Source organism: Fomitopsis serialis, assembly GCF_022376445.1.
Source record: "Fomitopsis serialis strain Sig1Antser10 chromosome Unknown B0H18scaffold_24, whole genome shotgun sequence".
In the NCBI taxonomy this organism is placed as follows: domain Eukaryota; kingdom Fungi; phylum Basidiomycota; class Agaricomycetes; order Polyporales; family Fomitopsidaceae; genus Fomitopsis; species Fomitopsis serialis.
In genome coordinates, this window is record NW_025954984.1 from 136,401 (window position 1) to 158,618 (window position 22,218).

Consider the following 22,218-nt stretch of genomic DNA (forward strand, 5'->3'; position numbering starts at 1 on the left):
CTTCAGACTTCTAACATCATGATATGGACGACGTAGGCCTCCAGGAGCAATTCGTTACCAACTACGGCAGCTGGACCTACTACATATCCCATGGCCAACAACGTAGGACATGATTCCATCGCGCTCTTTGCGTCCGCTGACCTCATTCTGGTTGAATGCAGGGAAGTGTGAGTATAGTCTGACCGATTTGCACACCAATCAATCAATCAGTTTGAAGCAGGGACTAGGGACCGTAACCCAAGCCTCGCAGCAGAACGCTCGACTCAGAGAGCCCGCCGTCGCCGATCCACCTCGCCGGCAGACCACTGTAAGCCATCACACCATTTACATCTCAGACTATCCTGTGACCGACGTTCTCCGTTACTAGTTATAGGCGTAATGATCCGGGGCTAGCGAACGACGAAGGCAGTTGTATTGACCGTGTACAAAGTAGGCTCGCATTGAGCATTGCGTTAGTTTATGTATCATCAAAGCGACTCGATTGTCCACCAACCGCGAAATTCTGAGCAATCAGGTCATCTGGAGAACAGCAATGTGTCTTAGCAAACGCACAGTTAACATGGACAACGACTTGGACAGGACGTGAGATGCTTCCGTATCGGCCGATCGGGCTGATCTGGTGACGGAGCCGCCGATTGCAGCGTGCTTCATTGAGGGCCTGCAGAACATCATACCAATATCTGCTTCTTCGCGCAATTGACTCATTGCGCAGCTGTAGGATGCCCGGCAGCAAAGACACGCGTTCGCCACGGACCGACGGCGACGGTTGTGATCCGTTAGCCCCGTACCACTGTGCGACGGCGTGCTTGACCCTATTGCCATATGTCCATCATTGCAGCCAAACCACACAAACGTAAAGATAGCCCCTTGTGTGGTGTCTCAGCTGCTCCTGTGATCACCTGTGTCCCACGGAGCTCTCGCACTGGCAGAGTCCCCAGCGTGAGAGAAGGAGCAACGGGGTCGGTTTCGCCTGGGGACCCCGGACCTGGCTTGCCTGGGGACCCGATTAACAGTGAGTCCCACTGGGAAAGCGCTGTGCGAAGCGTTCGGCTTCAGCGTCGTGCAAGCGACCACCCCGACACGCTACCGAGTCCCGACTTGGTGCGACGCTCCACTCGTTCGAGGCTCTGTGAAGGAGAACCGGATATATTGCGTCTTCGCTATCAGCCAAGGTCCACTGTGGTGTACGACGCATGTATGGACCTGAAATAACATCGAGTCCATCGTATCACCGACGAAAAAGAACCTGAAATTGAGCGTTCTGTTCAGTCGCAATACCGAACCACTCAAGGTCAGAGTTGCGTAACCTTGTGGGGCATCACTGCCTCCAGACGGGCCGATACAGAGATATGCACCTCGAGGGAACATGCAAGCCTATCCTTCGAACCCCGGGACACGCTTGACCGTATGCAGTATAGTGTGTCTGCGATGTCTGAATTCCCCGCGTCCGATGTCAATTGCGCGGTGATTTTGCATAGCGAAAGAGGGTTCTCACAATGTAGCAATGAGTTTGCGTGACACGGGTCATTGGTCGAAACGTCGTATTTGTCGTTGACCCCAGGCCACGCTCCGAGTCGTATGTTTCGAGCGGAGTCTCCAGTTGTTTCGCTTCTGTCAATTGCCGGCAGGGTGGTCGCCGCCGGGTGCAACCGCGATACAATGAAGTTGCTTACCCAGCCTGGAGGACAGCCACATATCGTATACTTCGAGCACTGCATGCAACTGCCCTCACGTTCTCGCTTTGGGCGTATTTGGTCCCTATGGACGCAGCTGATAGTAAAGGATCGCACCTCAGCATGATGCAGCCTCACTCGACAATACAGTTCGCTGCCACCATGTCGCATGCCCCTCGTCCAGCTCCAAATGCAGGCTCCCGTCAGGGGCAGCCGTCGCAAAGTACGGTTGCGACGTCAGCACCAGCCTGGCGGGTGCAATTCGATTTCGTGGGTGACAATTGCTAGATGCTTTCCACTGTCGCATAAGCTGATTTATCCGCAGGGTCAGGTACGACCGACACACCTAAGCGATGGCCCTCCACTGATCTGCCTGAATTTGCAGGGACAGCAGGTGATTGTCAGGTTGAGGGGACAGATATGGGTTCCCGGCAAAGTGATTAGCTTTCGTCAGCGACAGCTAGAGGTCAGTCTTTGGCGCACATACAAATACACTGTCCTCATACTTGGCGTGCAGTGGCAGAAAGTCGAGTACAAGGTTGAGTACGAACTAGGTGGCTCGGTCTCGGTGGGCTTCTTCCAGGCCGAGGACATGCAGCGCGGCCGTTGACGGATAAAAGTCTGCGACGGCTGGGTGTCTGTGGACGGCTATGATGTATGATTATGTTAATGCGGAAATGGTCCCATACATGCCTTCGTTATTGTGCTATCGTACCATGCCCGGATGCCGGAGAAGCGACAATGAAGTCACGCAGGCGAGAGAATATTTGTTTGATCTTCAAGTACTGCCAGACTCGGATGATAAGATTCGGCCATTGGAACGGCACCATCAGGATGCGAATTGCGTGTTGTACGACTCACGAATGGCCACGAACATCGAAGAACAGGATCATAACTGTTTACGCGACAACCGACACAGCGTACGACAACTCGTTCTATAGATCATTTCGTCAGATCTACCGCAGTGGGCGCCCAATGACGTGGGCGCGGAGTTCATGTTCTTCCAGTCAATGTTCGATCGAGCGATGCGTGTCTGATGCATGCGATATATGTATATCGCCCTGGCTGTGGGTGCCACTGCGTTAGCTCACATGGAATGCGACACAACTACGCAAGCCTACATTGTCTGGCCAGCGAGAAGATGCACGTCCCCCACGTTCCGAACAGTGCCGGGCGCCGTACACCGCTCGCCACGCATGGAACACGAGTCGCATAGCGCCGAGTCCAAGGGAGTCCGTGCGAGGCCTCGAGGAAAGCCGCCGAGTCTTTGGAGCAGCCTCATCACATTGTATTCAAGTTGCCCTCCGCCCGCCACTGATGCCTCTCGATGACTCGTACGACCACCCACGTCCTGCTCCTCCTTCTCGCGTCAGCGACGACAGCGTCGGTGGGAGCCCAGCAATGTCGACTCATAGCCCATAACGACGCGGGGAGCGTGCCTACCCGGACTTCTGGGTCCGGCGGGGGATCGCCCGCATCGATCTCAGCGACGGCCACCGGCGCACAGCCTTCCGCTTCCGCAGCGTCCACAAACGCCTCTTCTTTCGATTACGGGAGGGATGTGATCAGAGGGGTGAACCTGTGAGTTTCTGCCATTGGATATCGAGCGGGGCGCAGCTGATGGGAGCGAAGGGGCGGGTGGTTCGTGCTAGAGGTCAGTGGTCCAGTGGCGTTATAATTCACAGGCAGGGCGCCTTTCATGTCGAGGCTGTTGACGGCCGTCTCGTTCATAGCCATGGATCACTCCGAGCATATTTGAGAACACGAATGATACCGACGTTGTCGACGAATATACATTTGGCCAGCTGCTAGACTCGAATTATGCCTCCAGCGCATTGCAGCAACATTGGGACACGTGGATCACAGAGGACGACTTCAAGGCCATCAAGGCAGCGGGCCTCAACCATGTGCGGTACGTTTGACTGGTTGTCACCTGTAACGTAGCGATATTTACGTCTGTCTAGAATACCAGTAGGCTACTGGTCCGTGCCTATCACGTCCGCCGACACGAGCTACTCGACGGATGTCTCACCGTACGTCACCGGCGCATGGCCCTACCTTCTTCGCGGCCTGCACTGGGCGAACGAGAATTCGGTCCACGTCATTCTGGATTTGCATGGCGCTCCAGGATCGCAGAATGGTTTCGATAATTCTGGGCGGAGGGGCTCCGCGGATTGGGCGAACAACTCGACGAATATAGACCGGACGCTGGACATTATCCGATTTATTGCCGACAAGGTCGGCGGCTTGGTGAACGTCGTGGAATTGCTCAACGAACCCGCTGGGTGGGATTCGAACATCAATGCTGCCATTGGACCCTATTGGAGGGATGGTTACTCTGTTGTCCGAAACGTCACAGGAATGGAGAACCATGTCATGATCGGTGATGCCTTCTTGGGCGTGGATGTGGGCGTTCCGTCGTACTGTATGCAATAGCCGCCACTAACCCATCTGTAGGATTGGCAGAACTTCCTTCTCCCTCCAGAAGGGCAGGGAGTAATCATGGACTACGTACGCTCCACCTCGTCTCTGTTTGTCTGTCCTCACTGACTAGTTGCTCTACTAGCATCAGTACCAGATTTTCAATACCGACCAAATCGAGCTTTCGGAGGACCAGCACATAAATGTATGTCTCCGGCCTCCCAACAGGGCGCGCGCGCTCATCCGTGCATTTCTCCAGTATACTTGTCAAATCAATGCCACGCTAGCACCGTACGCCAAGTCTAACCTAATGACTATCACGGGAGAGTGGTCGAACGCCATCACGGACTGCGCGAAATGGCTGAACGGACGCAATGTCGGAGCCCGATGGGATGGTAGCTACGCTTCCGGAGAGACCGCTTATGGCAGCTGCAACGGCATGACGGGAAACTACTCGACGTTCAGCGCCGACTACAAGACCTTCCTCAGAAAGTAGGTGGTGGCTTCATTTGAGTCATCAAGCGCGCTCACGCCGGTTTGACTCCGCCCAGATTCTGGGAGGCGCAGGTCGCAGTCGGCGAGAGTGTACAAGGATGGATATTTTGGACGTGGAAGGTGAGTGGGCTGATGGCATCGATCTCCCCACGACGTAACAGAAACTGACGTGGTCCGTGCAGGCTGAGAACGCGGACGATTGGAGCTATCAGAAGGGTCTCGAGGGCGGCTGGATACCGCAAGACCCGACGGACAGAATGTACCCAGACATTTGTTCCGGCAGCTCGAGCTCGTAGCTCGGGGGGCGATGGCCTCCGGGCTGGGATCTAGATGTAATACTGTAATATGGTCATTGCTCTCGAACAATTCTCTGATGGGCTGTGGTCGTGATTTCAGTGCAAGTCACAGGATTGTCTTGGACATTTTCATTCACTGCATCAGCGTTTTCTCGCCTCTTCTCGCCCAACTCCAGAAAGCAGAATCACCGGTGTGACGGTAACACGCGCCACATTGCTGCGCCCTGATTGGTGGAGGGACGCCAATGTCACCGGCGCCTGTCCAGGGAGCCCACGTGGGGAGCCGTTTACGGCAACTGCGCGCTTGCTGCGCGCAGAGGCGGCTTCGGGCTGGCGAGCCTGACTACTTACAGCACTCTCCCTTCACCCACGCAAGCTGCGCTTTCGCTTCCCCTTCGTTCGTATGTCGCTGGGCTCGTAAACCGCGTCCACAAGCAATGTTCCTGGCCCTCCTTCTCGTCGCCCTCATCGCCGTCCTCCATGGGTGCTCTGCGGCGGTCGCTCCCTCGACGCCCGCAAGGCTCGGAAGGCGGCAAATCCTCGAGGATATCGTCAATGGCATGAACACGACGGCGAACCATGCAACACTGCTGGGCGTGAAATTGTCGACGGACAAACAGTGCGTACACGCGCTATCTGGCTCGCGAGCACCACCGTGATGCCTTCGCAGGTCCTACTACACCATCGTTTCGATGGGCAACATGAGCTTTCGCGTCGCGCTTGACTCGGGCTCTGCCGATTTATGGGTGGTGTCCACGGCGTGCTCTAGCAGTGTCTGCTCCTCCATCCCCAGATACCAGCTTGCGTACGGCAGCTCGACCTTCCAGTCGGTGAACAGCAACAACTCTCTGTTCAATATCAGCTACGCCGATACTACCTGTGAGCTTGCTGTTCTCTCTGCATCGGTATATGCATAGTATGGCTCCACTATCTGGTTGCACATTTGGGTGGAACGATGGCCTACTCGCTGACTGCTCGGCTCTGCGCAGTACAGCCGAGCAGCCGGAATCAAGAAGGCTCATCTCGTTCAAAGGCGGGACGTGACGGGTGACGCGTAGATTCGTCGGTCATGTTAACCTGCCAGGTCATCGTCTGCGTACAAATGATTTGGCAGCGTACGGAGGACGACTTGGCGGGTTTGGCGTACCTTACACACCCATGGCTTTTCTTGTCTATCAGTGACATTGACGTCGTCGACGCGGTCTCGGATCCCCGTTGCTGTGTCATCATGAGCTGGGCCCAAGCTAGCGAAATACCATGGAGCACGACACAGCTACGCACTCGATGTCTGGAGGCTTGACCATGCAGGATACCAATGCTTGTTATAATGTTTTCAGCGCGTAGATGCTGATCCTTCTACGCAGTTGCATCTGGTTTCATTGCGCGGGAGACTGTATATCTACAAAACTTGACTGTTCCTCAACAAGCGTTCGGTAAGTTTACGCGACTGCGACCTTTCGTGTCGCTCATGTCTGTCAGGTTTGATGAACTCGTCCAATGTTACGTTGAACGACGACATAAGCGGCGTCATGGGTCTTGGGTTCCCTCGTTTGTCTACTATTGCGAGTACTGCCGCCAACGGTAAGTCTCTTTGTAGGTGCTCCGAGTGATGATCTATAATCACTTTTGTAGCCACGCCCATATTCGCGTCTATGGCATCACAGGGACTCCTCAACTACCCTCTGTTTGGCTTGTTCCTCAGCAGGAACGAGACTGGGAGTCTGACTCTAGGTCTGTCCACATCTCAATGCTGAAAGGTGCTATCATACTGATGGATGCAACAGGTGCAATCGATGCCTCGGTCGTCACCAACAGGAGCCTGATCGAATGGCATGACGTGGTTCCGTTCGCACCATTCAACGGCACCGACGGCACGACGGCGAGCTACCTCCAATGGGCGATCGAGCTCCGTCAAATTTGGGTAGGTCCACCTCCATCGCTGCTTCAGAGTTCCGTGTTGATTCGCGTAGGTTAATGGCACGTATATCAACCCCGCACCGACATACTCTCAGTCAGATTCGAATACTTCTTTGGCTCTCTTGGATGTGTGAGTGCTTTCTTCTTGCCGGTCAGTTATCAGAGTTCACAGATGAGCAACAGCGGTTCTTCCGGTATTTATGGACCCTATCAAGATGTGAGCATGAACTATGAATTGGCATGGCCTTCATCTGACTGTTTGACAAGGTCGAGCGGATCTTCTCTGGATTCAGCGGTAGTCGCCTTGTTGACCAGACGAGTGAGTTCGCGGAGATCATCCCAGCTGAACCTTGTTCATGTCCCATCCGCAGATGGTCAATGGGCGGTGCCATGCGATTCGAGCGAAACGATAACGTATAACTTCGGGTACGATCGCTCTGTCCCGAATTCGGAAATTGTGCTTACTCTGTATCAAGGTACGGCAACTTTACTCTTCAGCCTACCGACTACCTGGTCGGGCCTGTCGCGGGCGATTCGTATTATTGTCTGGCTTGGCCGGCTGCTACTTCGCCCCGATCTGATGGTATAGACTGGCAACTAGGTAAGAAACTCTGAGTTCAGGTGAACGTATGATAGCTGATATTCGCACAGGCCAACCTTTCTTGCACACTGTTTATTCGATCTTCAGGTGTGTCCTACAGCCTGGGCAATTCATTGAGTCGTGACTGATGCTGGAACTGCCGCAGTTATGGCATCGATACAAAAGAAGCACCCTTGATAGGGCTGTATCCTCTCAACAATGCGACCGCAGCGGTGCAATCGCCTAGTGTCGTCAGCTCTTACTTCTCCGCCGCATCCGCAACCGTCAATACGGCTCTTCCGAACTACCTCGTCCCTACGCCATCATACACGACCCCCGCTTACATCTTCAACACGTCCGTCACCGCACCGCCCGGCCTGATCGTCTCGTCCGGCCTCGGCGCCAGCACGTATTCGCCTGTGCTTGGAACGGGATACCTCAATGTCACCGCTATACCCACTGTCGCTCCCTCCCCGACGCTGCTCACTTCCTGATCACCGAATCGGGAGGCGTGTCCACGTCGGTGTCGACGGCATCGCAGCCGTCCATCACCCTCGGCGAGCCCCCCGGCTGGAGCAGCGGCGCGAGCGCGCTGCATGTCCCGTTCAAGACAATCACGTTCGGTTCCTTACTGCTGCTGCTCAGTCTCTTCATGTAGGACCGTGGACCTAGATGTACTACCCCGCCCCGACTTGCGCCCGCCGCGCACCTTACGGCACGACGTTCGTTACGCCGCCCTATAGCATACGCCCTGTTCTGGACTTCACATGGACCTTCGCCCGCAGAGTGTTTTAGTAACCTTCTCAGAGCCCTAATCGCACAGCTCCGTCGTTTGCGTCGGGCAATAGCACTAACTTTATTCGATATCCAATACGTCTGTACTTCGACTTGGCTTGGTGCTGAGCGTCCTATCCGCACGGAAGGGAACTGCGCTACCTAAACCCGTTGTCGGCTTTGTTTGGCCGGTCATCCCATTCCTTGAGCCAAGCTGGCTTCATGTCGTTTGTCTTCGCGTGCAGCTGCACGTAGTCCCTCTCGCGATGCTCTATCATCCCCTGCGTGGTTCGTGGAGCCCACTCCGCGAAGACTTTAAGATGTTTCTCCGGGGCAGCGTGCTTCAACGTGATGTCCATCGCTTCCGCAAGGCGCTGTCGTCGAAGAGGTGCCAGTGAGTCGAAGTGCGTCGCAACACTGCGAGAAATACAACTTACTTTCATCTTCATCACTTCGAGAGCCACACGCTGCCTCGTGTTGTCCAACCTTATCCACGCCTGGTTGCTCGTAACCTCTGCGTCCGTGAATTCCCGGATGCGCAGATCGTCCCAGTCCACAGGCCATGAGGATTCAGCAGAAAAGAAGTCGCGTCGGAGAAGAAGTGTTTCTGGTAGGCCTCCATCGCGCCCTTGGTGAACGCGGCGTCTCCGAGCAGCTGAGAGAGCTCCTTCTCGATCGCCGCGGATCCGACCCTTGTCCCGGAGGAGACGACGTCGCATGTGAGGTTGGCGAAACTTTTCATGAACTGCAGAATGCAGCCGACTGGGGAGAGCAGGAGAGAAAGGCGCGTGTCGGCCACTTGGGGGACGGTCAGACCCTCCGCGACCAGCCTGAAGTAGTCGTCGTTGATGTAGTAGCCCTAAGCGGGGAGCGTCAGTGCACCCTGCGCGCTGAAGTAGATGAGGCAAAGGGTGCGGGTTCTACGCGGTAGCAGAGGCCTACAGCCTCGAAGGCGAAAGTTCAGAGCGTGTGTGCTTACCCCCGAAGTAGAAGCGGCGTCCATTACTACGGTGTAGTTTGCAGGACCGTTGATCAGGTTTAGTTCGTACTGCAGGACATAAACGGGGACGAGCACGGGGTATGCGGCCATCTGGTTGTGTCGTGGGTGACTGCGGCCTACGCTCAGCGTACACGGTATGGCGCACCATTGTAACTGACGCAGTGTGCGGCTTGATGTGAAATGTGGGGCCCACGGGCCAGCGTATGTTCTCCATCTGACTACAGAGCTCGAGCAGAGGGAATGGTGTATGTGTGAATGGGAGACAGAGGACCTGCGTTCCGTGTTGTGTGCGGAGGTCTTCTGAGAAGGGGACAGCGGCACTTGTCGACAACGCCGGTGAGTTCAGAGCCATCCGAGAGAGTGGCTCGTATACGAAGCCTGGGCACGGTCAGTGATACAAACACATGGGGCCCTGCACACCGTGTACATACCTGGCATGTACCTGCATTGATGTGTGTGGGCTATGTCCGTAGTGAGGGATATATCACGTACGATAAGTCTGAGGAAACGCTGACAAATGCCTAAGGACGCAAGCTATGAGAACAGAGTGGGTATCGATGCAAGAGAAGCAATACCGATCGCCAGCCGGAGGGTCGTTCATACTCAGCATCAAACGTGACGGCCGAGTCAATCAACCAGACAGGTAGGTACACGGCTTGGACATTCTTGGGTCGCATTTGCCAATTGCCATTGCCGTCGAAGAGGTCGAGCGACCATAAGTGGCGAAATAATCCGGGGCGGGTTTCCGGTCTACTGCCATACTTCCACGAGTACATGGCTGTGAAGATGTTCGCCTCCTGGAGGACATCTTCTGCGGGCATGGCGAACGGGAACGCTTGGAGCAAACGCCTCAGCGTGAAGCAGCCGTAGCCAAGACACGTAGCTCTGACCTCGGACCTTGGGCGAGTACACAGTTGGTGGGCTCGAGGTGCTCAAGAGACGTCTCCTCAATTGACTTCGTGTACACAGCGACCTGCTGGTAGTATGCCATGGCCTCCGAGTCGCGAACATGTTGAGATGACTGCGGGTGGGATACGGTCGATCGTATCCTGATTCCCTGCGCTATCCTGGAGCACGCTGAACTGTGGTGAGGAGTCTTTGGTTCGTAGAAGACGGCTGTGAGGGGGCGATGTGAAGCAGGCTTGAAGAGATTCAGACAGTCGCGTTGCACACTTGAGTGAAGCGCCCTTTTGAAGTCGAAGCAGCCTTGTACCGGCCCGGGCTTCCCGTTTCGTTCAAGCCTGGCAAAACGACGTCACCTGTAAGTACGTACGGCGGCACATAGATACAGGTCGTCCAGGCACTAGGTCATCTGCAGGACATTGCGGCTTTCCGGGAGACTTCCGGTAGATATCCTGTGGACGGAATGTCCTTCGTGTATACATACCTTATGTAATCGACTCGCGCGGGCCCGTGACCAGATCGCGTCGCGTCGCGCGCATATATATACTCGCACTTGAACTTGAGCGTCGAGGCTCGGGCACCGCGCGCATACAACCACAGTACTCGCGTCTCCCCTCCTCAAATCAATCCCCTTTCCAAGTTTCACAGTCATGCCCAAGTCCGCTCGATCAGTAAACCGAACATCGCAGCCAAAACCTTATGGTAAGGGCTGGATAATGCCTGTTATAGGCCTCCAGAAATGCCCGTGTAGCGTCTGCAAGGCGAACCCACGAAGTGACCGGCAGACGCGAGCCAACATTCGCAAGCATGTGCAGAAGGATGAAGCCCGAAAATGCCAAGTGCGGCTCCTTGAAGCCAGGAAGCGCGAAGCGCTCCGTGCCGAGATGGAGGGACCGGAAGGGTTCGCTGAGGCTCCGAGCGCAGAGACGTCTGCTTTGCGCCACAAGTCTGTTATTTGAACACTTCGCTTCAGAGTCACACACTGATACATTGACAGAAGCTCTGGGCTATACATGGTGTCGGTTTGACCCCAGGCCCAGAGCCGCCTGAAGAGATTGCAAGCGATGATGTCTCTCCGAGTCGTTCGTTGTCACAGTCCATTCAATCATCCCGGTCACCAGTTGCTTAGCTGCCATCCGCCGCCGGCTTGCTCTCCGAAGCCTCTTAATTTTCATCTGTGCGATCACCTAGCACTGCGTCGCACTCGCCAACTGTCCATTCGCAATCTCTACACTGGCTGTCTTCTCGCTCACCATCTGTGTACTTGTCGTCCGCGTAATCGCAGGCTGTCCGCTCGCCATCTGTCCACGCCAACTCAGCATCTGCTCACTCGACTCCAGGGGCCGTCTTCACACCTGCTCGCTCGCTGTCTGCTCCATCACTGCTCGCCGCCCACCTTCTGTCTGCTCGCTCGCTGTCTACTGGCTCGCAGTCGAGTGGAATTTACTCGCCGTCTCTTCGCTCAGATGTTGCGATCCCAGAGATCTACTCAGTTGTTCTCGACGAGCGAGCCCGCGCAGGAGCTTGTGATGCAAGAAATCCCTCAGCCGCAGTTCAAAGGATCCTACAGAGGTTGGACCTGACTACCATACGACGCCGCCCTGACTAAAGTCATATTGCATGCGTAGATGCCATCGAACTGCCGTCTCAAACTTGTGTATCCGTTGGTGTCGTATAAAGGTGTTGAGTGAGATGTGAGATTTAGCGCATGCCTTCTTCCTCCTCTTAGTAAAGGTGCATGATGGCCTGTACGGTAGCAGGCTCGAGGTGAGTCATAATGACCAGTGCTTACCAGATTGCGTTTGGTACATACCGAGTAATGCAGTAAGATTGACTGAAGTCAGCAGGCGACATCGTCAGTGCAATCTAGGATCACTCTTGCGGGTCGCTCTCCGTCACCAGCAACGAGCAATTCACCCCCGAACACGCCAGAAATCCCAAAGTTACACTGATTGTCGGTCATGATACAGCAATGTAGTACAGCAAAAACAGCCTATCCCAGGTCCGACCGCAAGGAAGTAACACACACATACACACACTGACTTGACACCGCAAAAAAGACATCCGCCAGCCGTTGCTAGTATGTCTGTGGGGGCCAGTCAGGCAGACTGGTGAGAGCGGCGTTGATCGCCTCGCGCACGCGACGTTTGGAGGCGAGGTCGCCGGATTGCCTGTACCCGGTGAACACCTCGTGCATCTGGAACGACGACGCTGCCACCGAGTCTGATAACGGCGGCACCATCAAGAAGGGCTGGTCAGCAATCCGACCAGAGGCATCTAAACTCCAACGCACCGAAATTGGTTTCCGCCTGCCTCGCGAGCTGTTCCAGCCGCGCAGCCTCCTGTTGTGGGCCGCCGTAGTATCCCCCATATCCCTGCGCCCCGTTGAACAGCCCCGCACCGCCCATCGAGCGCACCCTGCCCTCGATCTCGTGTTTCCGCTGGCCCCAGGCCTCCTTCAGCACGTCAAACGAGTTCTGCACCTGGGCGGGGATCAGATGGGCGCTGAGGCTGTATTAGTGCCTGACACACTGACCTGCTTCCACGCATAGGTATCCCAGGTCTCGAGCTCCTGCTTGTGCTGCTGGACGTATTCGCGCGGATGTGGCGGCCTGCCCCCGTACTGCACCCCGCCCCCCGCGGGCGCCCCACCGTACGCCGGCTGCTGTTGCTGCTGTTGTTGTCCCCCACCCTGTGCGTAGGGATCGAACTCGGCCAAGTACGAAGGCGTCTGCTGCTGCTGAGAATAGCTGGGCTGGTAGCCCGCGCCGAACTGCGGCTGCTGCTGGCCTGCGGGGTAGCCGCCGTACTGTGGTGGTGGTTGCTGCTGCTGCTGCTGCTGCGGCAGGCCGGTGTACGCGGTGTTCACATGCGAGGCGAGCTGCTGGCCGAATGAGCTCGTCGGCTGGAACCCCGACATCTGCTGGCCCTGTGGCGGGCTGCCATAGCCCTGCTGCTGGCCGTACCCCGCGCCGGGGTTCCACCCCGTCGGTTGTGCGAGCAGCGGCTGCTGGTACCCGCCACTGTACGTCTGGCCTTGGTACCCCGCAGGAGTTGGCGCGAATGAAGAGGATGGTTGCTGCTGCGTCCACTGTCCGTACTGCCCCGATGAGCCAGTGGCATTGTTCACCGCGTTGATATCGGGGTAGCGATTGAGGGCGTTGGCTGGATGGTCGATGAAGGGGTTATTGGAGAGCTCGGCGGGCGGCGAGCCGTAGCTTGGTGAGGAGTACATCACAGCTCACAGGCAGATGGAGAAGGTAGACAGAAACGAACAAGAGCGACGAGAGGGGTTGAGCAAAATACACAGGAATACACGGGAATCAGGATGGCTCGCTGCGGACCTGGACCACAGCGACGGCGGCTTTCAGCGCGCCCACGGGCCACACCCGCGCCGGCCGCGCCCCCGCGTCATGCTACGCGTCCCACGTGACCAGTACATTACGCGCTCCAGAGACACTCGCTAGCATATTCGATGAGTTTGTGATCACGTAGTCAGTAGGTACATACACGGAGGGGAGTGAGTAGGGATATACGGTACAGGGACATCTCACAAATAAGATGGGAGCAGTGAAGTACAGTGTATGTCATAATACATGAGTGCAGTGTCAATAATATACCACTAGTTGCACGGGAACCATCGCGAGGTGAAAGGCAAAGGAAGGGAGCAGGTATACCTGAATAGACTAAGTGTGAAAGATGTCGCAACCCCGAACGCACCTCAGTGCGTCAGCGCCGTCCTCGCCTTCCGATGCGCCCTGCGCTCCTGAGCGAGCCTACGAGCCGTCATGGACTCCACCATCTGCCTCCCGCGGACCGGCCACGCATCCATCGTCAATATCTCGTCCTTCGACGCCCGCGCGTTCTCCCTCGCCCTGTTCACCCTCCCCTTCACCTTCTCCTGCACCGACTCGAACAGCCGTCCACCCATCCGCCTCAGCTCCATCGCCCGCGCACGAGCACGCTCATGCCGCGCATGGATCATCGTCTTCAAGCCCTGCACGGCCCCCGCGGACTGCGCCCACACCAACGCGGACTGCCGCCCAATCGCACGCGCGAGTTCGTCCAGCGCGTCCATGATCTCTTGCACGTCTTGTGCGACCACACGCGCCACGGCGGTGTATCCGAGGCCGAGGATCTCCGCGAGCGAGCCCGCGCCGCGCCAGGCGCTCAACGCAAACATCGTGTCGTCTCCGCGCGCGACAGCCTTGCCCTTCGCGCCGTCCGCAACGTAGCCTGAATGCGAGGAAACCATCGCCAGACTAGACTTGCCAGCGTCGTGTACCGCTGACGTCGCGGGCGTCGGACGGAGCATCAAGTCCGTGGTACCCTTGGACTTGCCTGGCCAGGTGATCAATCCACAGCCGCAGGCGCATTCGGACGGCGCATCTACGGAGGTGACGGGGTCGGCGTGGTGGGGAGATGGCATGGCCGACGGCTGACTGGTCGAGGTAGAAGCAACAAGTGGCGCGGGGAGCACGGCCAGGGCGAAGTCCTTCAGAGACGACCGAACGAGTCCCGATGTCGCGGGGTTCAGGCTCGGTTGTGGGGTCGAATGGTTGATGGGCACGCTGACCGGCGGGAATGCGAACGTGGGTGTCGTCTGCTGAGGCTGCGAGGATACGACTGTGGGCGTGGCGGAAGGGGTGAAGGAGCCCTTGATCGCGTAGCCGAGGACGACGGACAGAATCGCGAGACTGTCAATGAGTGTAAGCATTAACGTCAAGTGGATGGGTGTCCATAACGTACATCGTGAAAGCGTGCTTCGAAGCGATCCGTTGCGTAAAGCGGGGAGATTGCCGCACCTCTCCTGCGAACAGCGGGCGCAAGGCGCGAGCAAGTTGCTTGGGTGCGACACGTTCAATCTCGTCTACATCGACGACAGAGGACGAGCAACGAGACACTGGCACAACCTTGCGCTGTGGGACGTTGAATGTATCCCATTGCTGCTCGGCGTCGAGGAGTTGGTCAGCGGAGAAGGGAATATCTATGACGCTCGGGCTATGTGCCAAGACCGGAAGGTAGAGAGAATGGTCGGGCACGAAAGTCAAAGGCGATGGAAGAAACACGACAGCTAAGGAAGGCCGGTCAAACGGGACAAAGCTCGACTAAGAAAGGATGAAGTTAGTTCCGGTGAACAACAGTGACATATACCCACAGTATCAACACTGTCCGTTCGGTCGATGACCCAAACCGTCCTATTGTCCTGGCCGCCATTGGACGATAGGAAGCGGACATACCCGTCGATGAGCCCGACGATGCGCGAGGTCAGCGTGAGGCCCATGCCGACCGCCGCCTTCTCAAGCAGCTTATCGATCAGGGACCACTTGACCCCGGACGATGAGCCGTAGAGTACGACGTAGAGATCAGGCCTGTATTCGTCTTCGCGACTGCTCTCTTCTGCATCTGGGACCGCGGGCGTGGCGAGCGAGCCCGGATCCGCAGCTGTAGGCGCTAGCGCTGCATCGATGTCGGCCGTGCGGCGCGGGCTGGAGTCAGCGCCGGGCAGGACTGCGGGGGACGCGTCGACCTCTGCGACGGACGGGGGCGCGACAGCTTCGTAGGAGTCGTTGAGTGGCTCGTCCCGGGAGCTTGTGAGCGGGTCCGGGAAGGAGAGCCGGAGATCGCGGGTGCGGACGAGCGAGGAGTGCGAGCCACTGAGGGTGTTAGAGCGCGACGAGCTCAGCGTGCTCATCATGCTCTGGTCGAGAGCATCCTTCACCCGCTGCTCCTCCTCCGGATCTGCCTGCTGGGCTGCAGGTGCAACCCCGCCTGCAGGCGCACTACTGCTGAGAGCGGAGGGTCGGGTCAGCGGGAGTGTGGCAGTGTGGCGCTCATCGGGGATGTCTTCAATGAGACCTTCCCAGGCTTGGACCTCGCTGGTGTGCGAGCTGTTCGTACTGGAGAACGAATGCCTGGAGGGGGGCCTGTCGTCCTGGGAGTCGAGCTCGCGATCGCTATCGAAGCCGACGACCGAGTCGGTGTCCTCGGATGCCCTGCTGCTTGCGATATCTAGCCAGTCTGAATCAGACAAGCTCTCAGGTTCAGATAGAGTGTGTGGGTCAGTGGCATCCATGGATCGTGGCATGTAGAGACGATTGGTAGTTGCAGGGTGCGGCCAGGCAGGCGAGGCGATCTATAAGGAGAGGAGCGCCGGGTTTGTACATGTTTGCTCCTGCCTTATTCGGGCCGGGTGTGATAAGCTGCCACTTGGAGGGTTCCGTGTCAGGCCGTGTCGCTACGTGCTATTGACTAGGATACAGAGCAGAAAACTATGTGTTGAGCCTTTTCATCGCATCTAATCTCCACCAAAGCAACAATAGTGCCCGAGAGACGCGACAAGTTGGTCGAGAGACATTGACGCGCTCCACGTGACCGCGTCGCGATCGGTCATGGGCGTCGGATCCGGACTCGCGACGGAAGGCTGCTCCACACGCCCTTCCCGCAAGGCCTACCTCCTCCTCTCTTGACTCTTGCTCTTTCTGACCGCAAAATGGCTGCGTGCGTGCGTATCTGTGACAGACAACCGCAGGGATGTGTCGTGTCTACGCATCTTATCAACTTTCCCTCCCCTGGCCCTGGCTCGTCCGCCTAAGTTTCGGCCCGTTCGTGATAGCAGCTCGATTGATCGTCATGACGAGAGGATCGTGCGTACGTAGGCAATTATTGCGATACTAAAGTATAGCTATGACACGACATGGCTTGGCGGCGTAAGTTAGTACACACAAGAAACGACCAGATGAACCGTAGCTCATCCACACCGTCCGCAGGTCGTGCGGCACCTGTTAGTGCACATTAGCGACGCATGCTTCCTCGTCTGTCGTGTAATCCGATGATCCTAATGCACTGGAAAATTGGCGTACCCGCGAAAGGTACACATAATTACAATGCGATCGTGAGGCAGGCGAGGTTCCGCCAGTGCTGGGGATACAGGCAGATCCATTTCTACAACTAGAGTTGCACTCAAGCAACGACCGAGCGATGCAGGAGATCTCTTGTGTGCGATTACCTTCGCAGTACCAAGCTGCAGCGTGTTGCCGTATGTCCGAACGAGTCAGCCAGATATCGGACGACGGGATCATGTATAAGTGCTCTAATAACGTCCCGTGTCGGGCACAGCCCTTTCTCTACACCGACGATCAGCCCTCCCACCTCCAAATTGTCTCGAGGGCGATCCTGTCATGTCGCAGCCTGCGGGCCTAGTATATCTGCCAGAGGATATACTCCTCGAAGTCGCGTCGCATCTTTCCGTGTTCGACGTACTGTCGCTCAAGCAGGTAGGGTCACGTCTATTCTCATGCGATCGCCACGATCTCACGCATCCTCGCATCGTCCGGACTCCCATTCCTCAAGACATGCCGCACGTTGTACGCCTTTGGGTCTACCGACTATCTGTGGCACCGTATTGTCCAACGAATCGACATACCTCTTGACCTCCCGCCGGACACCCCTCTGAGCGCGCTCGCCCACTATGAGCTGCAACCGATCGTGCTCAAGGCACTCCGCCTCGAAGCCAACTGGCGAAGGCGTCCGCCACGCCTGAAGACGCTCCGCTTGCTGCCTCGGGACACGCAGGGCCAGTATGTCGACCAGATGCACTTCGTACAAGGAGGCAGGTGGCTCCTGACCGTGCAGCGAAACCGACAGAGGGGTCGGCCCGGATCGCACTTGGAAGTCTGGTCGCTGGAAGACGAGCCGTACGCGATCGCCAATGTCGACACCACAGGACTTTACAGGACGGCAGTGATGGAGCTCAAGGAGGCGAATCAGTCGATCACCCTTGCAGTGGGTTACCAGACAGACGACTTGGCGGAGTGAGTCTCGTGCATTATTCAAAAGCCGAAGGTCTCTGACGAGAATCCACAGAGTCGTCGCCGTTTACTCAGTCCCTTTCCGAGACAGGTCCGAGTTCCTATTCTACACCGCGCCCACCCTTACGCCGACGACGACACTCCGTGTTTCGCCACACCCCTCGGTGAAGTGGCAGTCCGCCAAATTCATCCATCAACTGTCTTTGTCCGACGGACGACTGGTGGTCTCTGTCGTCGACCCGACCGGGCAGACAGGCATGAGCCTGCTCCAAGTGTGCTTGATGGACATAAAGTCGAGGGTATCTCGATGGCTGGACCCAAAGTACCTCCGAGTACGTTTGTCCCGTCAGTGCCCCGACCCCTCGCATACTAACCTCAGCCCTCAGCGGTTCTCCGACGTGTCAGTCAAGATCCACGCGCACAACGGGCACCTCCTTCTCCTCGGCCCCGCCCGCCAGAGCATCACCCTCCGCGTCTACGCCATGCCCCCCAGCCTCCTCCCCAAACTGTCTTCCGACACCTGCGACCCCGCCAACGCCTTCCTCGACCTCGGGCCCCCCATCTCCGAGTACGAGCAGCCCCTCCGGCACCACTCGCAGTTCCAAGACATCATCCACGTCTCGCCGCCCTCCGCCGCCTCCATCTCCGCGCTGGTCGTCTGCTCCTTCCACGACACCTCCCCGCGCGTCGGGCAGGTGACGCGCTTCCCTCTCCCGCCGGGCCCGGCCGCGGTGCGCGGCCCCCGCCTCCCCGGCGCGTCGCGCGACTTCAGCATGCCCTCGCACGTCTCCGCGCAGCTGGCGCAGGTCGGCCCGAGCGGGCGCGCGGTGTGGGTCGAGCACGACTGGGAGGCGCAGAAGAAGCGCTTCATGCGCTTCCAGATGCGCAGGGACGAGTGGGACGGCGCCGGGGTCCCCGCGGCGGTGGGCGCGCTCTTACCCCCGGATGTGGCGCTGCCCTTCTTGCCGGACACGGTGCACTCGCTGGCATTTGACGAGGTCACTGGACGGGTGTGCCTCGGGTTGTTCAACGGGGATATATACGTAATGGATTTTGTGTGAACTTGCTGATATCCATCGATCTTGCGTACTGAACGCGGACAGCGTACAGCAATGCTACTCATCATTCATGATGCAGACGTAGATCGCGCGTCTCGAATACCTGCATAACGGATACATTTTGTAGGACCAATGGATAAGGTGGGCTTATATACCCATCTACACTTTTCGCTGTCGTACAACACGCAACCCGCCTTCGTGATCATACATTCCCTGTGAGCCTTGAGCTTGAGCTTGAGATTGAGGGCTTCAGGCGGCTCCAATAAGGATGTCGGCAACTGAATGAATTATACCACGTCAGAGATGACTCTCGTCCTCGCATCTATGTCAGTCAAGATGACGCACCGTATTCGCCAACATAGTAGGCAGTGGCTTGCGTATGCGCAGCGATTTCTAAGGGGATAATTGACATGTCGGCAACACGTAGCTTCTTCGTGCCGTATACCTATGTCAAGGATAATATGGTCAACTACGCCATCCCACATCACACAAGCATGGGGGCGATGTCAAAGCTAGAAACAGACCTGCAGCTTCGGGTTCACTACGCCGTTCTTCTCGCGCGGGAGCATGCTGAGGGTGCCGCATGCGTGAAAGCATGTGGTGCAGTAGTTCCGGAGGTATTCTAGCAGTGTGCGCAGCCGTCAGTCCAGCTCCAGGAACATCGGGATGGTCGCAACGGCAGACCTTTGATCTCCTCGTCCGTCTGTGCCGTCAATCCAGGATCGACCTCTCGGACGACCCCAGACTTGAATGGCTCCGTAGCCGCGAGGCGCCTCACAAACTTGAGGTTCTCAGTGAAGATGTCCAGATCTACGTGCCGGGTTCATGCTGTATTGCTCTGTGGAGACAAGAGGAGACGTACCATATGGCACGGAGAACGTGTTTGGGTCGATGTCCGGTTGCTCGAGAGGGTCGCTGCTCTTCGAATGCTGCAGGAGGATAAGCGATGGCAATCGTTACACACAAACGGATATGTACCACTCTGCCCCTGTTCAGGCGGTATCATTAGCATTGTAGATCCCCGATATCGACGTCAGGTGCCTACCGGGAGAACTCGTGCTGAATCACACAAAGGGCAGTGAGCTAGGGTGCATGCTCAGTCAAACGGACATGTCCCCATGCATGCGATTGGAAGACATACGTAGCACTTGCCCGGCTCTGGTCGGGCTATGGCGCACACCGTCGGTAACGGCGGCTGATAGCGATCGGAACCACTCACAGATGAATGTCAACCAGCCGGGGAACGCGAGGGTTTCCATGTCAGGCAAAGTTGCGTCCTTGAGCACGCGGAGCTGGATATCCCACTGCTCGGCGAGCCCAGGAGGGAGCGTGCCGCTTTGCTTCTTCTCCTCGACGTACGCCGTCATCTTCTCAACGATGCTGGGGGCACCATTGGGACTCGCGAGCTGAAGCGGCACGTAGCCGAAGGCCGTGATACCCAACCGGTGCAAATTTTCCTTGTCAAGATCCCTGAGAAGTGCGGGACGGGGGTTGTAGATCCCCAACAATGATCCCTGACGGTATCGGGGAAGACTTACTGCAGGCTGACTTGCTCCTTCGCGAACTCGGGGTTGCGAAACAGGTCGGCAGTTTTGTGCGACACGTTGGGATCAAGTTCGTAGGAGACGCCTTCGGACAGAGCGTATTAGCGACGCCGGCTTTTCGTGTTTCAGAGGAAAAGCTGCGCACCCACATACGTATGATCCTGCATGTTCTCTCCCACACCAGGGAGTTCTAGCTTGAGCGGAACACCGATCTTGTCGAGGACATCACGCCGACCAATCCCCGATAACTCCAGAAGTTGAGGAGATTTGATAGTGCTGACAGTCGTTCAATGCCAAATTGGATACAGTGCGAAAACGGGCTCACCCTCCAGCAAGAACAACCTCCTTGTTCGCGTACGCCTTGTAGGTCTTTCCACCGTGGATGAACTCAACGCCAGTTGCAACGAGATCTTCGCCGTCCTTTGCGTCATCGAACAAGATCTTAGCGCCAGTGGCCTCTGTGAGAACCTGAGATACCCAGTTGCATGAACTTCTGACATCGGAGCACAGGAAACGATGCAGAATTCCCGGACGATCCTGAGCGTACCTTGAGCTTCGCATTGTCCTTGTGCGGCAGGTAGTATGCCGTAGCGGCATACGAACGCGTCCACTTCGCCTTGCGGTCCAAACAGGCTGACCCTTCCCAGCACCCGGTAGTCTGCACCAACGTAAACGTTTCAGCATAAGCGGACCAGCATGTCAGTCTAGAAGACGAACATGACCACCGTAAGAGTCTTCGAGCAGAGGGAGGCCCTGTTTCTGCGCTGCCTCCAGGAAAAACTTGTTGATCTGGAGCGGGGTCACAGGGACCGTGGTCTTTATTGGGCCAGTTTGACCCCGGTACTCGATGTTGTGCGTGTGCGCGTACTCCTTCAGCTGGTCTTCGGACGCCGCCGTAAACCTAAGGATTTCGTTTGTCTGTGACGCGACGCTCGTACGAAATGTCTCACTTACCCTTCCGCGCGCAACGTGTATTTCATGTACGATTTCCAGTTCCAGCCAGGATTTCCTAGCTCTTCCCATGCATCGACGTCAGCCGCAGGGGGCTTCATCCAGCGTAGAAATTCATGGCTGAACTGCCGCCTGAGACGTTGCGTAGGCATCAGTCAACGGGAAATTCGGAAGTACAGGACTGTCCGTACCAAGGCCCTTGCCTCGAGACCAGAGCAGCTGCCGATTGTTACAGTGGCTTTGCGGTGTTGTCATGAAAGCCCAGTCATACTATGTGGACGAAGATGTGCACGGGCTGAAGCTTAGTCTGCGTCTGAAATCATACCTTAGGATCAGTGAACGTAGAACCCCATCCGCCTCCCAGCAGAATCTTCGGATCGTCCAAGTTAGGAGCGCCCGCTTCGAGTACGAGCACAGAACTATCCGTGTTCTCAAGTAGCCGCGCTGCGATGGTCAAGCCGGCGGTCTATAGTCGCTATTAAGTTCCAACACACACAATACTGGGGCGAGAACATACGCCTCCGCCCACGATGACATAGTCGAAAGTTTTGTCCGCAACGTCAGAGAGCTGGGCCACCATCGTGTAAAGTGCAGAAGCCGCAGTCTACTTGATGATCTTCTTATACCTCCCGCACAACTGGGCGAAACGTCTCACTTACCGGTGTCAACGGACTCATCAGAAGAAACGTGCCCCAGAGCGAAGAATCAGCAGATGAGCCCATAGCCGGACGCCGCTTGCAACTTCAGGCTAGAATACCGAAGGAAGGCGGATACATAATGGACGCGGCGCTTCGC

At 56.8% G+C, this 22,218-nt stretch overlaps 8 protein-coding genes across 8 annotated transcripts; 3 read left to right on the forward strand and 5 right to left on the reverse strand.

Moving 5' to 3' along the window:
• Positions 1–3,000: 3,000 nt before the first annotated feature.
• B0H18DRAFT_874831 (glycoside hydrolase) lies at positions 3,001–4,885 on the forward strand (the record flags this gene model as incomplete). The annotated part of the gene is made up of 9 exons (XM_048040380.1): positions 3,001–3,254; positions 3,306–3,327; positions 3,407–3,585; positions 3,638–4,079; positions 4,131–4,184; positions 4,240–4,299; positions 4,354–4,586; positions 4,646–4,709; positions 4,772–4,885. 9 exons carry the CDS (start codon positions 3,001–3,003, stop codon positions 4,883–4,885), a joined length of 1,422 nt encoding a protein of 473 aa, XP_047894710.1.
• A 437-nt stretch (positions 4,886–5,322) lies between these two features.
• B0H18DRAFT_1117984 (acid protease) lies at positions 5,323–7,876 on the forward strand (the record flags this gene model as incomplete). The annotated part of the gene is made up of 13 exons (XM_048033692.1): positions 5,323–5,504; positions 5,556–5,764; positions 6,250–6,318; positions 6,365–6,466; positions 6,518–6,616; positions 6,670–6,806; positions 6,856–6,932; positions 6,986–7,019; positions 7,070–7,121; positions 7,174–7,228; positions 7,279–7,403; positions 7,454–7,490; positions 7,549–7,876. 13 exons carry the CDS (start codon positions 5,323–5,325, stop codon positions 7,874–7,876), a joined length of 1,506 nt encoding a protein of 501 aa, XP_047894711.1.
• Positions 7,877–8,280: 404 nt separating this feature from the next.
• On the reverse strand, positions 8,281–10,279 carry B0H18DRAFT_254158 (uncharacterized protein). Its single transcript, XM_048037296.1, has 8 exons — positions 10,047–10,279; positions 9,732–9,991; positions 9,649–9,677; positions 9,588–9,598; positions 9,302–9,534; positions 9,136–9,246; positions 8,594–9,015; positions 8,281–8,530 (listed from the first exon to the last, which is right to left on the reverse strand). Exons 1-7 carry the CDS (start codon positions 10,165–10,167, stop codon positions 8,644–8,646), a joined length of 1,137 nt encoding a protein of 378 aa, XP_047894712.1. The 5' UTR covers positions 10,168–10,279; the 3' UTR covers positions 8,281–8,530; positions 8,594–8,643.
• Positions 10,280–11,431: 1,152 nt separating this feature from the next.
• On the reverse strand, positions 11,432–12,375 carry B0H18DRAFT_1000742 (uncharacterized protein). The gene is made up of 3 exons (XM_048028240.1): positions 11,873–12,375; positions 11,680–11,805; positions 11,432–11,623 (listed from the first exon to the last, which is right to left on the reverse strand). The coding sequence occupies exons 1-3, from the start codon at positions 11,911–11,913 to the stop codon at positions 11,614–11,616; spliced, it is 177 nt and encodes a 58-aa protein (XP_047894713.1). The 5' UTR covers positions 11,914–12,375; the 3' UTR covers positions 11,432–11,613.
• B0H18DRAFT_254231 (uncharacterized protein) lies at positions 11,952–13,474 on the reverse strand. The gene is made up of 3 exons (XM_048037297.1): positions 12,596–13,474; positions 12,353–12,542; positions 11,952–12,282 (listed from the first exon to the last, which is right to left on the reverse strand). Exons 1-3 carry the CDS (start codon positions 13,292–13,294, stop codon positions 12,137–12,139), a joined length of 1,035 nt encoding a protein of 344 aa, XP_047894714.1. The 5' UTR covers positions 13,295–13,474; the 3' UTR covers positions 11,952–12,136.
• A 306-nt stretch (positions 13,475–13,780) lies between these two features.
• On the reverse strand, positions 13,781–16,135 carry B0H18DRAFT_1117987 (uncharacterized protein; the record flags this gene model as incomplete). Its single annotated transcript, XM_048033693.1, has 3 exons — positions 13,781–14,756; positions 14,809–15,167; positions 15,218–16,135. 3 exons carry the CDS (start codon positions 16,133–16,135, stop codon positions 13,781–13,783), a joined length of 2,253 nt encoding a protein of 750 aa, XP_047894715.1.
• Positions 16,136–17,185: 1,050 nt separating this feature from the next.
• Positions 17,186–19,073, forward strand: B0H18DRAFT_254307 (uncharacterized protein). The gene is made up of 3 exons (XM_048037298.1): positions 17,186–17,336; positions 17,413–17,873; positions 17,926–19,073. The coding sequence occupies exons 1-3, from the start codon at positions 17,241–17,243 to the stop codon at positions 18,929–18,931; spliced, it is 1,563 nt and encodes a 520-aa protein (XP_047894716.1). The 5' UTR covers positions 17,186–17,240; the 3' UTR covers positions 18,932–19,073.
• Positions 19,074–19,177: 104 nt separating this feature from the next.
• B0H18DRAFT_1117989 (GMC oxidoreductase) lies at positions 19,178–22,003 on the reverse strand (the record flags this gene model as incomplete). Its single annotated transcript, XM_048033694.1, has 17 exons — positions 19,178–19,206; positions 19,274–19,373; positions 19,453–19,550; positions 19,613–19,738; positions 19,791–19,857; positions 19,907–19,916; positions 19,974–20,011; positions 20,070–20,095; positions 20,148–20,398; positions 20,467–20,557; positions 20,618–20,748; positions 20,798–20,940; positions 21,020–21,130; positions 21,190–21,373; positions 21,427–21,548; positions 21,749–21,889; positions 21,941–22,003. The coding sequence occupies 17 exons, from the start codon at positions 22,001–22,003 to the stop codon at positions 19,178–19,180; spliced, it is 1,731 nt and encodes a 576-aa protein (XP_047894717.1).
• Positions 22,004–22,218: the final 215 nt, after the last annotated feature.